The sequence below is a fragment of the Delphinapterus leucas genome, chromosome 19 (genome assembly GCF_059928025.1).
Source record: "Delphinapterus leucas isolate spDelLeu-1000000601 "Yukka" chromosome 19, BTC_Dleu_Yukka2, whole genome shotgun sequence".
Taxonomy (NCBI): domain Eukaryota; kingdom Metazoa; phylum Chordata; class Mammalia; order Artiodactyla; family Monodontidae; genus Delphinapterus; species Delphinapterus leucas.
The window spans coordinates 65,182,244-65,195,817 of NC_143147.1; the positions used below are offsets into that span (position 1 = coordinate 65,182,244).

A 13,574-nucleotide genomic window follows, 5' to 3' on the forward strand; every position below is an offset into this window, starting at 1 on the left:
ATGTGGCCACCCAGCATTGGCTTCTGATGGGTGACTTGATACTGAATGGATGTGGGCGGCCTCATTCTGGAGGGTCGCATGCTGGTTTCCCCTTTCCTCCCCATCCCTCTGCTTCCATTCTGGTCAGGCCTTCACTGTCTCCTGTCTAGATCATGTCAGTAGCCCGGCACCTGGGCTGTTGCTTTCCCATCCAGGAGAGTCTGTTCCAGTAGTTGTAGAGGGGCCCTGGCAAACTTATAGAGACAGAGGGTAGATTAGAGGTTACCAGTAGTTGGAAAACTCCAGGCAATTCTACTGTGCAACCAGAGCAGGAAACAGCCCACTCATTGCCTTGAGGCCAAGCCATTCTTCCAGGCTTCTTCTTATACCCAACTATCTCATGGTACCCCTGCCAGGCAGATCACCCTGCAGTGCCCACAGCGTAAGCTTTGGCAAGCTTGCCTCCTGGACTGCTCGCACGGATCTTCCCAACTAGAGGGTCACACCTTTATTTTCCTTTCCAAACCATGTCCAACTTTCAAGAGCCCTTCACCACATTTTCTTTGGTGTTTTATTTTTTAACAACGTTGTCATCTCCTTTCTTGGAATGACAGCAGGCTCTCTTCATTTGTCACTCTTGATGCCTTTCAGACGTCTTCTGTTGCCTCTCTCATTGTGGGACATAGCCAGTTCCTCAAAGGCAGGACTCAGATCAGCCTTTGTATCCTTTCTTCCTCCCTCCCTGCCCCCTAGGGTCTAGCATAATGTTGGTCGTGGAATAGTCACTGATTAGGTACTTGTCGATTGACTTTTAAAAATTAATTTAACATCTGATATGGAGACAGAACTTAGAGGCATTACTGGCTTCCGTACTTTCGGAGCGATTGTTGCCTTGATTTATATGAATTGCAAGTTTGTGCCCGTTCCTTATTTAGGCAGTGGCCTTCTTGGGGTAGAGTCCATGCTCATGTGCTTCGGCAAACATTTAAGAAGGACCTAGTCTGTGGCGGGCTCAGAGTTGGGTGCTGTTATTTCTGAACTCTTTCTGTCTTCTGTAGACTTCCATGTGTACCTTCTTTAGCAGCATGTACTCATTGAATAGCTGATACTGATATTCAGAGTGTTGTCCATAATCTTTGTGCAATAATTTCCTCCCCCTTTTTTTATTAAGAGGGAAATTTTGTTTTAGCTTGGATTTTCTTCCAGTCTTTAAGCTGTCATTACTGTCATAAAAGAAATGCTTAAGTGCACCCATCACGCCAGACTACTCTGATGTAGCCCTTAAGAAACTCTTCACAAATGCATGTATATTTCCAGAGCTGAAACTTTCCCCAAATGAGCACTTAAGCAGAAATGGAAAGGTTTGCCTGCTGTGGGCTAGGTGTTTAGCTGATTGTTTTTGATTATTCTATGCCGGTACCCCTGATACCAGAGGGAAATTAATAGCATTATAAAATATGGATCCCTGTGGCATTTTGCATGATATTTTGAGAAAAAGAATCATAGGAGTTTTGCTAGGTTTGGGGAACTATGGAAGGGGAATGGGGGGTTTTACTCTCAGGCAACTTGAGAAAGAGCTTGCAAATGTCTGCTGCTTTTTTTTTTTTTTTAACATTAAAACAATTTTTAAATTTTATTCATGTATAGTTGATTGTCTGCTGATTTTAAATGTCTTCTCCTCCAAAAGTCCCATTTGGCCTTTTGGTGTCAAGGGTGCGATTTAGGAGCCTTCAACAAAAACACACAGTCCAGGCGGGTGTCTCATTATCATGCAGAAACACGTCTGAAAATTCCGTTTTTGTCCATAGGATCTTCTTCCCGCATTGGGTTTTCACTGTGAATTCAGAGTCTTCTCTGGTTAAAACATTAAAAGAAATCATATACATTTATTTATAACATTTACTTGTATATTTACATATTTTAAAATCGTATTATCAATTTATTAAAGAAGTTTCTCCCCAAGATAGATGCACGTGTCGTTTAACAAGTCAGGCCGCTTTACGGGGCTTGTGATAAAGAGGCTGCCGACCTGCCCACCCGATTCCTACTTAGGGATAGGGTGAACAACCGTTTTAGCTGTTCCTTCACTTTTCTGCCTCTACATTGCTCAACCGCACGCTACTCTGACGTTTCTTTTTTTTTTTTTTTTTTTTTTTTGCGGTGCGCAGGCCTCTCTCACTGTTGTGGCCTCTCCCGTTGCGGAGCACAGGCTCAGCGGCCACGGCTCACGGGCCCAGCCGCTCCGCGGCATGTGGGATCTTCCCGGACCGGGGCACGAACCCGCATCCCCTGCATCGGCAGGCGGACTCCCAACCGCTGCGTCACCAGGGAGGCCCTACTCTGATGTTTCTTGACTTTTTCAGCTTTAAACATCTCCCGTGATTTCTTGGCGTGGAAGATGAGGATCTGGTTCTCTTATCCCCACCTGGTGGTACGTTATATTTTTTAGGTTAGTTCAGTCGTCCGATAGTCACAGCTTAAAAATGGAATATTGTTCAGCCTCAAAACAGAATGAAATTGTGACAGTGTGGATGAATCCCGAAAGCATTATGCTAAGTGAAATAAGCCAGACACAAAGGGACAAATCCTGTAGGATTCCCCAGATACGAAGTGTCTAGAATAGGCGAATTCACAGAGACCGAGAGTAGGTTAGAGGTTACCAGTGGCTGGAGGGAGGGGAGACGGGCACTTATTGCTTCACGGGGTTACGGAGTTTCTGTTTGGGCTGGAAAGGGTTTGGAGCAAGTGCTGATGGTTGCACACCTTTGTGAATGTAATTAACGCCACTGAATTGTCTAGACTTTAAAATGGCAAATTTTCTGTCGTATATATTTGACCACACAGAGAAGTACATTGGTTAGTAATAAACAATAGCTTACATTGTTAAGACTGTAAATGGTATTCACTTATTGCCTTTCTTGTGCAATTTTGGTGTTTTCCAGAGTTAGTGATGGTCTCCTTTTTTCCCTTTGCCTAGTTTCTTGGGCCTGTCATTAATCGGCCACGAGTCTCCCACTGAGAAGTGTAAAATCTCCCCTGCACACATTCAAACCTATAGGGTTTGAATCTGCTCTTTCCCAGAGCTCTCCAGCCCCTCTTCCCGTTTGGGGTCTAGTTCTCTGAGCCTGTTGAACTGTCGCTTTGACATCCTTTTTTTACCACCAACCTGGGGATGCCCTTCATTCCTCTCCCCTGTCATCGACTTTCTTGTTTTGCTCCCTCATACCATAGAGCAAACACATCCTTGAGTATCTTCCTGAGAAGGGGCGTCAGGGAGGCAAGTCTATAGCTTCCCCAGAAGCAGAGCCTGACGTGGGGACACCTGCACAAGGAATATAGGGAACGTGAGCTCTGGGGGGAGCAGCCCCCAGGGGGTCAGGGTGGACGGGCTGGGGAAGAGGCTGGGCTGCGATCGGAGTGCGCTGGGCCCTCCCATTCAGCATGTAGACTTTCCCTTTCTCCTCCTGTTCTCAGTGTGGTACCCACCCCTTAGCTGGCGGGGGTCCATGAGTGCCTGGTACCGTGGTTGCTTGGCCGCATGGGATACAGGAAGAATCTTGGGGTGCCATGGCTTCTGATGCAGGCTTTCCACCAGTCCTCTTTACTGGCCTGTTTCCAGTGGCTCCAGGGCCTTCCATCCCTGCGCTGTTCTGGGGTCCTGTGGGGTGAACCCCCTTGCTTCCACTGGGCTTAGGTGTCAGCCTTCTTGTGTGTGTGGGGGGTCAGTCAGTCATTACCTGCTCCCTCTTTTAGCTTCCAAAACCCCATGACTGCCGTCTCCTCTCAGTCCTTTTGTCTTTGTGGTTGAATTCTTCCTCATCCCTTTACTTTCACCCTATTTCGGAGCAAGCAGCTTCTGTTCCATCAGCCGTGTTTAACTAGAAGGTCTACAAGTTACGTTTTGTGACATTCAGAAATGCACTAGGATTGATACATTAGCACAGCAAATACTGCTAGTTAAACATCGTCGACATTGAACATTATACTTAGAAGGGAATTACTCTCTGATTAGATGTACTGAGTAGGTGATATTCTGAGCATTATTGTTTTTATTTATTTATTTTTTCAGAGGAAGGGACCATTTATTACTCTCAGCAAAATCGGCAGATTGAAGCAGTTCCCCCCAACTGCTAAAGTGCCATAGAATGAGAGTCAGTGGTTTACCTGTGCATGCAGGGCTTGCACTACAGGAGACGAAACACAAAACTGGCAGATCAGTTTTACATGGGACCTGCTAGTACAGCTGCCTGTCCCTTCCTCCAGAGGGAGATCTTATTCATTAAGGAATTCTCTTCCAAGGGAGTGGGTAAGGAGTTTGTAGGTTATTATGCTGGAGTACAAGCAAATGTGTTAGGAGAGAAGAGTTTTCATCTCCAAATCTTTCTAGGATATATTATCTCTAGCTCGCAAAGCATGTTTGCTTATCAAACATGTTCTTAGCTCAGAAGGCCTGGTCTGCATGGTCATGGAGAAATCCCTGGAAGATCATCTCCCAATACTACGATGATTTGGGGGTCATTTTGTCTAAATTTTTTTTTTACCTACTTAAAATCAAAATCCTTACATTAATTCACACTTAAAATATTTTTTTTTCAAAAAAGCAAAACTCTGTGACACGCCCTAAAGATATTTCTTTTTGTTGCTGTTGTTGGATATTGCTTTTATTTTTTTAATTTTTTTTGAATTTTATTTTATTTATTTATTTTATACAGCAGGTTCTTATTAGTTATCTATTTTATACACATCAGTGTATATATGTCAATCCCAATCTCCCAAGTTATCCCACCCCCCACCCCCCTGCCCCTTGGTGTCCATACGTTTATTCTCTACATCTGTGTCTCTATTTCTGCCTTGCAAACTGGTTCATCTGTACCATTTTTCTAGGTTCCACATATAGGCGTTAATATATGATATTCGTTTTTCTGACTTACCTTACTCTGTATGACAGTCTCTAGGTCCATCCACGTCTCTACAAATGACCCAATTTCATTCCTTTTTATGGCTGAGTAATATTCCATTGTATGTATGTACCACACCTTCTTTATCCATTCTTCTGTCTGTGGGCATTTAGGTTGCTTCCGTGACCTGGCTGTTGTAAATAGTGCTGCAGTGATCATTGGGGTGCATGTGTCTTTCTGAATTATGGTTTTCTCTGGTATATGCCCAGTAGTGGGATTGCTGGGTCCTATGGTAGTTCTATTTTTAGTTTTTTAAGGAACCTCCATACTGTTCTCCATAGTGGCTGTATCAATTTACATTCCCACCAACAGTGCAGGAGGGTTCCCTTTTCTCCACACCCTCTCCAGCATTTGTTGTTTGTAGATTTTCTGATGAAGGCCATTCTGACCAGTGTGAGGTGATACCTCATTGTAGTTTTGATTTGCATTTCTCTAATGATTAGTGATGTTGAGCAGCTTTTCATGTGCTTCTTGGCCATCTTTGTGTTTTCTTTGGAGAAATGTCTATTTAGGCCTTCCGCCTGTTTTTTGATTGTGTTGTTTGTTTCTTTAATATTGAGCTGCATGAGCTGTTTATATATTTTGGAGATTAATCCTTTGTCCGTTGATTCGTTTGCAAATGTTTTCTCCCATTCTGAGGGTTGTCTTTTTGTCTTGTTTATAGTTTCCTTTGCTAGGCAAAAGCTTTTAAGTTTCATTAGGTCCCATTTGTTTATTTTTGTTTTTATTTCCATTACTCTAGGAGGTGGGTCAAAAAGGATCTTGCTGTGATGTTTTTAAAGAATTTGAAACATGTACACAGCTTCAGGATTAAGGGCATGGCCTGGGTTTCAAATCCCAGCTCTGTCACTTCCAGCAGGGCGCCCTTGGGAGAGTGACTCACCTTCTCTAAACCACAGAGAGGAGGCTGTAGGTCTCAAGGAAGTGAAGCGTGTAAGGCACGCTGTCCCCTCTGACTACTGGGAATAGCGTGGCCCCAGGTCAAGTGCTTCGCTGACCCCAGAAAGCAAACTCTGGGCTCTCTTGGCTTCAAATCTTTGTGTGCACGGTTCACGCTTCTCAGCTGGAATGATCCCCCTCAGTCTTCTCTTAGGCCTCAGTAACTTTTTATTTTAATAAACTTATTTATTTATTTCTGGCTGCATTGGGTCTTCGTTGCTGTGCGCGGGCTTTCTCTAGTTGCGGTGAGCGGGGGCTACTCTTCCTTGTGGTGCGCGGGCTTCTCGTTGCGGTGGCTTCTCTTGTTGCGGAGCATGGGCTCTAGGTGCGTGGGCTTCAGTAGTTGTGGCACGTGGGCTCAGTAGTTGTGGCTCGCGGGCTCTAGAGCACAGGCTCAGTAGTTGTGGCGCATGGGCTTAGTTGCTCCATGGCATGTGGGATCTTCCCGGACCAGGGCTCGAATCTGTGTCCCCTGCATTGGCAGGCAGCTTCTTAACCACTGCGCCACCAGGGAAGTCCCTCAGTAACTGTTACTATTAATTTTTAATAAACTCTTTGATTTTGCAAGTATTTTAGATTTTCAGAAAAGTTGCACAAATAGTACGGGGAGTTTTCATATACCCTTTATCCAGTTTCCCCTAATGTGAGCATTTTATGTGACTACAGTACATTTTGTCAAAGCTAAGAAATTAACATTGGTACATTACTACTACCTGATCCCAAGACTTTACTTGGATTTCACCAGTCTTCCCACTAATGCTCTTCTTCTATTCCCAGGATCCAATCCAGAATACATGTTGCGTTAGAGTGTTCTTATTTTAAGGTGCTGTCTGCAAGAGGGGAAGGTTTGCCTTCAGTTCAGAGCCCTAGGCTCACAGTATAATAAACTGTGGCTTTGTTTTGAAACCCCAGCTTTAGCTGAGCGGCTAGGAGGGAATCATAGTTTTAGCTACATAATTACTTGTTTCCCTACCCCTAAGGCAGTTAGGGGCTATTAATGGGTTTAGGTTTGTAGGGTCTGATGTATCTCGCAGAGGGCCATGTTTAACAAGATCGTTACCACTGTTTACTGGTCGCCAAATATTTCCTTAGTGCTGGGTTTTCTTGGACTAGCTCCTATCACAATAGTGGAGAATGTCCATGGGATTGATGACATTTGGTTATTGCTAAGGCTGATTCATCCCGGCCTGTGGCTCTGGGATGCTTTGCCCGATGATAAGGAAGACAGCAGCTTAAACCTTGTGTTTATTCTGCAGCTCTTAGGATTTCTTAGAAGTCTCTGGGTCAGCGTAGGGCCGAAGGATGGCACTAAGTTGATCCGGGGTGATGTAGTCAGCTTTGGATGTCATGAGCTTGCTTTGCGGCTCTGGGGAAGCCACTGAATCCCCTTGGTTCTCAGTTTTTCCATCTGTTAAATGAAGCCTTTGGTCTAGGTAGAGCCTCCTAAAATCCCTTTCAACCCTGTAAGGGTGTGATTATGTCAGTAGACTATTCAGTGGAGAGTCCATGAAGCTCTGGAAGTTCCGTCAACTTCTTTCCACGCCCGAGAAAAACTCCGTTATTTTAAACCATCACTCATCCCGTGTTTGTCAGAGGAGTGGAGGCATTTGAGTATGAGCCTATACAGTACTTGATTTGGAAGGTGAAATCACTTTAAAATTAGGTAATAGACTAAAAAGTGAGTGTTGAATCACTTCCTGATTACGCCTTCTTCCAGTTTCTCCGCCCCCATTGCTCCCTTTCCTTAGCAAGGATAACAGAGCACTCATCTGGGCCACAAAGAGTGAACAGCTGCTCCGTCCAGGACCACTCAGATGGGTGGGACCAGCATGCAGAGCTGCTCGTAGCACAGCTCTGATCCTAGAAGAGGGGGAGAGGGTGAGGCGGGGAGGAGGGTGCGAGCCTGCTGAGTGAAGGCATGCTCGGGGGGAGGGAAGAGTCCAGCACAGCACAGCTTCAACACGTACTTCCTGCCAGGAATTGGATTGCTGCGGTATACGCGTTGCCCCATGTAATTCTTAAAACAACCTTGTTAAATGGTTTGTTGCCCCCATGTTTAGTTTTCTCGAAACTGAGCTGCAGAGAGCTTAGGTTATTTGTCTAGGACTCCCCAACTAGTAAGTGGCAGAGCCAAGATCCAAACTCGGACCTGCTTCTAAATCCTGCACGTTCCCATCCATGATATACGTGGACTCAGGCAAAGGGTGTAGGATGCTTGAAAGAAAGGGCATGAGAGATGGGTCTTGATGTTTTGGCATTTTCACAGGTGGGAGTGCCTGGGCCAAGGCAGGGGGGCTGGAGGGTTCGGCACACAGCCGGGGGTGGGGGCAGTGGTACAAGATAGGTTTTTTTTTTTTTTTTTTTTTTTTTTGCGGTACTCGGGGCTCTCACTGTTGTGGCCTCTCCCGTCGTTGCGGAGCACAGGCTCCGGATGCGCAGGCTCAGCGGCCACAGCTCACGGGCCCAGCTGCTCCGCGGCATGTGGGATCTTCCCAGACCAGGGCACGAACCCGTGTCCCCTGCATCAGCAGGCGGACTCCCAACCACTGCGCCACCAGGGAAGCCCAAATTTTTTTTTTTTTTTCCTCAGCGCTTTTTTTCAGGAGCTGTTATTGAAATGCTCACTCCCTTCAGCATCTTTGATTACTGAGCAAAAAATTGGGCTGCTTTGGTCTTAGCGACATTTAGCTGGAGGACGGGCTCCAACACAAGCTTTCCCATGGCTCATTTGATTGATTGGGCATTACATTTTCTTTTGGGGAATAAAGAAGCAAAAAGGACTTTGGGGTGCAGCGAGGCCCCTGTCACGTGCGCGGGAACCTGATTATGCATTCCTTTTGTAGACAGAGGCAGGAACAGGGAGGGACGATGGCCAGCTCCTCACGTTTACGTCTCACATCTTTAGGTCTGGCGCTGCTGCTGCTGAGGCCAAGCTCGTACTGCTCACGGCACGACAGGCCAGTACATCGAGAGACGAGGTGCTGGGGCAAGGAATAGTGTCTTTATTCAGAAAGCCGTCAGACTGAGAAAATGGTGGACTAATGTCCCAAAGAACCATCTTACCCTAGTTAGAATTGAGACTTCTTTTATACTAAAAGGGGAGGGGGTGTGGTTGGTTGTGGCCAACTTTTGGTGTCAGAATCCTTTGTTCTTGCAGCTGCCCACAGTAGGTCAGGTCATGATGTTCCTACAAGCCTCCCTTAAGACAGATGTTATTCTCTGTTCTGCAACTTTTTCTCTCTGTATGAATGGAAAAGTGTTAGTCAGAGTCCTAAGAATGGACTATCCTGTATATTTCAAGCTACGGGCAACATTCTTAACTTGTAGCAAATGCGATAGAATACATTTTTCTTTTTCTTTTTTTGAGATCCCATATATATGTGTTAGCATATGGCATTTGTTTTTCTCTTTCTGACTTACTTCACTCCGTATGACAAGACTCTAGGTCCATCCACCTCACTACGAATAACTCAGTTTCATTTCCTTTTATGGCTGAGTAATATTCCATTGTATAGACGTGCCACATCTTTATCCATTCAGCAGGAATAAAGCGATAGACATAGAAAATGGACTTGAGAACATGGGGTGGGAGGGCGGAGCTGGGGCGAAATGAGAGTAGCATCGACATACATACACTACCAATGTAAAATAGTTGGCTGGTGGGAAGCAGCCGCATAGCACGGGGAGATCAGCTCGGTGCTTTGTGACCACCTAGAGGGGTGGGATAGGGACGGTGGGAGGGAGACGCAAGAGGGAGGAGATATGGGGATATATGTATATGTATAGCTGATTCAGTGTTATACAGCAGGAACTAACACACTGTTGTAAAGCAATTATACTCCAATGAAGATCTGTTAAAAAAAAAAAGCAATAGAATACAAAGGTTAAAGAAAAGGAAACAGATCCAATATAGAGTCAGATTTGTTCTTCCCTGTCACACTACCAGCCCAGTTTGCCTTTATAAGCAGGGCTGCAGCTGCAGGAGGACTTTTGGTATCTACCGTCTGGAGTCATAAAGGGACTGGTTGACAATGACTTGTGTTTTGAGTTCATTCCCTGAAGCCTTGGGCCCAGTGGTTACCACCTCCTCTTTGCTAGACTATCGCTTCCAGGCCCTGCCTCTTAGGGGTAATTGAAGGTTAATCAGATATACTACTTCCCGCTTCTGTATCAGCTAGTTAATATGTCACTACATCCAGATTTTAAAAAATGCCCGACATTTAAAGGAGCTTCGTTAGTGTTGACAGTTTCAGGGAAGTCACTTATGTTGGGGGATTCTTAAAAAAAAAAAAAAAAAGGTTTATCATACAGTCCAGCAGTCACACTCCTTGGTATTTACCCAGGTGAACTGAAGAGTTATGTCCACACAGAAGTCTGCACACAATGTTTATAGCAGTTTTATTCATAATTGCCAAAACTTAGAGGCAACCAAGATGTCCTATAGTAGGTGAATAGATAAATAAACCGTGGTCCATCCAGACTATTATTCAGACCTAAAAAGAACTGTAAAGCCACAAAAAGACTTGGAAGAATCTTAAATGTATATGACTAAGTGAAAGAAGCCAGTCTGAAAAGGCTGCAAGACTGTACAATTTCAACTATAAGACATTTTGGAAAAGGCAAAACTATGGAGACAGTAAAAAGATTAGTGGTTGCCAGGGGTTGCAGGGGAGCAGAAAGAGATGAAAAGGTTGGAACACAGAGGATTTTTAGGGCAGTGAAACTACTAGTTGTGATACCAGAATAGTAGATACGTGTCATTGTGTATTTGTACAAACTCATAGAATGTGCAACACTAAGAGTGATCTCTAATGTAAACTATGGGCTTTGGATGATAATGAGGTGTCAGTGTAAGTTCATTGATTGTAACAAATGTACCACTGGTGTAGGATGTGTGTAGTGGAGAGGTTGTGCATATGTGGTACAGGGAGCATATGGGTATTCTCTGTATTTCCTGCTCAATTTTGCTGTGAACCTAAAACTGCTCTAAAAAAAAAAAAAAAAAGTAACGTATGCCTTTATATGCTATGTTAGTTTTCTGTTGCTGCTGTAACAAAGTACCACAGGTGTAGTGGCTTAAAACGACTCAAATGTATCATCTGACAGTACTGGAGGTTAGAAGTCCAAACTGGTTTTAACTGGGATAAAATCAAGCTGGCAACAGGCCTGTGTCCCTGCTGGAGGCTCTTGGGAAGACTCTGTTTCTTTGCCTTCTTCGGCTTCTAGAGCTCGCCACCCTTCTTTGGTTTGTAACCTTTCCTCCATCTTCAAGCCAGCGGCAAAGCATCTTCTAGCTTCTCCTTTCTGACTACGACCTCTGCTTTTCTTTTCTTTTTTTTAATGGTACAGTCACTTTTTTAAAATTTTATTTATTTACTTTTGGCTGTGTTGGGTCTTCGTTTCTGTGCGAGGGCTTTCTCTAGTTGTGGCAAGCGGGGGCCACTCTTCATCGCGGTGCGCGGGCCTCTCACTATCGCGGCCTCTCTTGTTGCGGAGCACAGCCTCCAGACGCGCAGGCTCAGTAGTTGTGTCTCACGGACCTAGTTGCTCCGCGGCATGTGGGATCTTCCCAGACCAGGGCTTGAACCCGTGTCCCCTGCATTGGCAGGCAGATTCTCAACCACTGCGCCACCAGGGAAGCCCCGACGACCTCTGCTTTTATCATCACATCTTCTCTCTGATGCTGACCCATCTCCCTTTCTCATAAGATTCCTTGTGATGACACTGGCCCCACCCAGATCCAGGATCATCTCATCTCAAAATCCTCAGCCACAACGAACTCACGGAACTCAACGAACTTAGTCACGGAACTAAGATCCCGCAAGCCGCATGGCACGGCCAAAAAAGAGAGAGAGAGAGAAAAGAGATTGGGCTGCCTGTCTCAAATGATGATAGGGCCCCCCAAAAAGTTTATTTAAAGGGCATATGTGGGGACTTCCCTGGTAGCACAGTGGTTGAGAATCGCCTGCCAATGCAGGGGACACAGGTTCGAGCCCTGGTCTGGGAAGATCCCACATGCAGCACAGCAGCTAAGCCCGTGCGCCACAACTACTGAGACTGCGCTCTAGAGCCCGTGCTCCACCGCAAGAGAAGCCACCACAATTAGAAACCCACGCACCGCAACGAAGAGCAGCCCCCACTCGCCGCAACCAGAGGAAGCCCTCACGCAGCAATGAAGACCCAACGCAGCCAAAAATAAATAAATAAAATCAATTTATTAAAATAAATGAATTAATTAAATAAAGGGCATATGTGGCAGACAAAATAATGACTTTCTCCCCAAAGAGGACCACATCGTAATCCCTAAAACCTGTGGATACGTCACCTTACATGGCAAGAGGGACTCTGCAGCTGTCTCACATCCAAGGCAGTAGAGCTCACGAAGTAGTGAGCAGTCTGGTCCTGGTAGTATTCAGTTAGCACAGAATTTCTCAACAGTGCCACTCACCTTTGGGACCAGATAATTCTTTGCTGTCAGCGGCTGTGATGTGCGTTGTGAGACATTTACCAGCTTCTCTGGCCTCTGCTCACTAGATGCTACTAGTAACCTCCCCCTCACCTCCAGCCCTACTTGTGACAACCAAAAATGTCTCCAGACATTGCCAGATGTCTCCGGCAATGGTTGAGAACCACTGAATTAGAGGCTAGATGACAGCAAACTAGACTCCCTCTTCCCAAGGTCAACTCCACCCTACCCCACATTGAGTTCTTAACAACATTAGAATTCTCGCGGTGGCTTTGGGATAGTACCTACCACCAAGGATTAAAGGCCTAACCCAGGTGACACCGTGGGGATCAGTTTGGGCCATAGAGAGCGAGGGAAGTCCCCACTTGGAAGGCCTTCAGGGGATGGTTTAATGGTTTGTTGCTTATCGTGGTTTTGCAGGTCATGCTGGCCGCTTCCTATTGGTCGCTCCTGGCCCCAGCGGTGGAGATGGCTACGTCCTCTGGTGGCTTTGGCGCCTTGGCCTTTTTCCCTGTGGCTGTCGGCTTCACCCTCGGAGCTGCGTTTGTCTACCTGGCTGACCTCCTCATGCCTCACCGGGTGAGTACCACTCCGCTTTGGGCTCTTGTGTCAGGATGTGTCTAGCTCTGTGCCATAGATTTACTCCTGTTCAAACTTGACATGCCAACTCGTGTCTATGTTAAGTAGCCAGCGATATCGAAATAGATATTTCACACCATTTAGGTCTCTTACCTGGAGGAACGGAATTGTGACTTAATGCCTAAAAGAAAATAAGCTCTTGGTAGTCTGACTCATCATCTCCTTAGTTACATTTTGATACGTTCAGATTTTAAATATCAGATCTCATTATAAATATAGAGTGCAGCTGACGTCGTGTGGTACAGCACTGTCTATATGAGTGGACCTAGACACTGGGGGAAGGGAGCGCCCGTGACGGTGGTCCTGACTCTTAGAGAGCTTATGATGTCACCAGGGAGATGACAACACACCCACCTGCAACGTAAGACCGTCGACAAAGCATCGTATCCACAAGGGCTTATTCATAGGAGGGCGAGGTGGGGAGACCGGGCAGTAGGGCCTTGGGCTGCGCTCGCTTCTGCCATGAACCGGTTATGTGTCCCTTCTCCCCACTTTTCCTTCTTACGGCTTGAGAATAACTCCCTTTAGGGGCTGCTGAGTGAAAACTAAAAAAATCGAAAAAGGCGTCAGAATTGGGGTGTGCCGGCGATTTA

At 45.7% G+C, this 13,574-nt stretch overlaps 1 protein-coding gene across 6 annotated transcripts in view; it reads left to right on the forward strand.

Annotated features, from left to right (window-relative positions):
* The window catches only part of SLC39A11 (solute carrier family 39 member 11), a 447,715-nt gene that overhangs the window by 113,630 nt on the left and 320,511 nt on the right, over positions 1-13,574 (forward strand). For all 6 annotated transcript variants that reach the window (XM_089901696.1, XM_089901693.1, XM_089901697.1 and 3 more), the window contains exon 4: positions 12,763-12,921. In XM_089901696.1, coding sequence (XP_089757822.1) covers positions 12,763-12,921 — 159 coding nt within the window. The remainder of the gene's footprint in view (positions 1-12,762; positions 12,922-13,574) is intronic.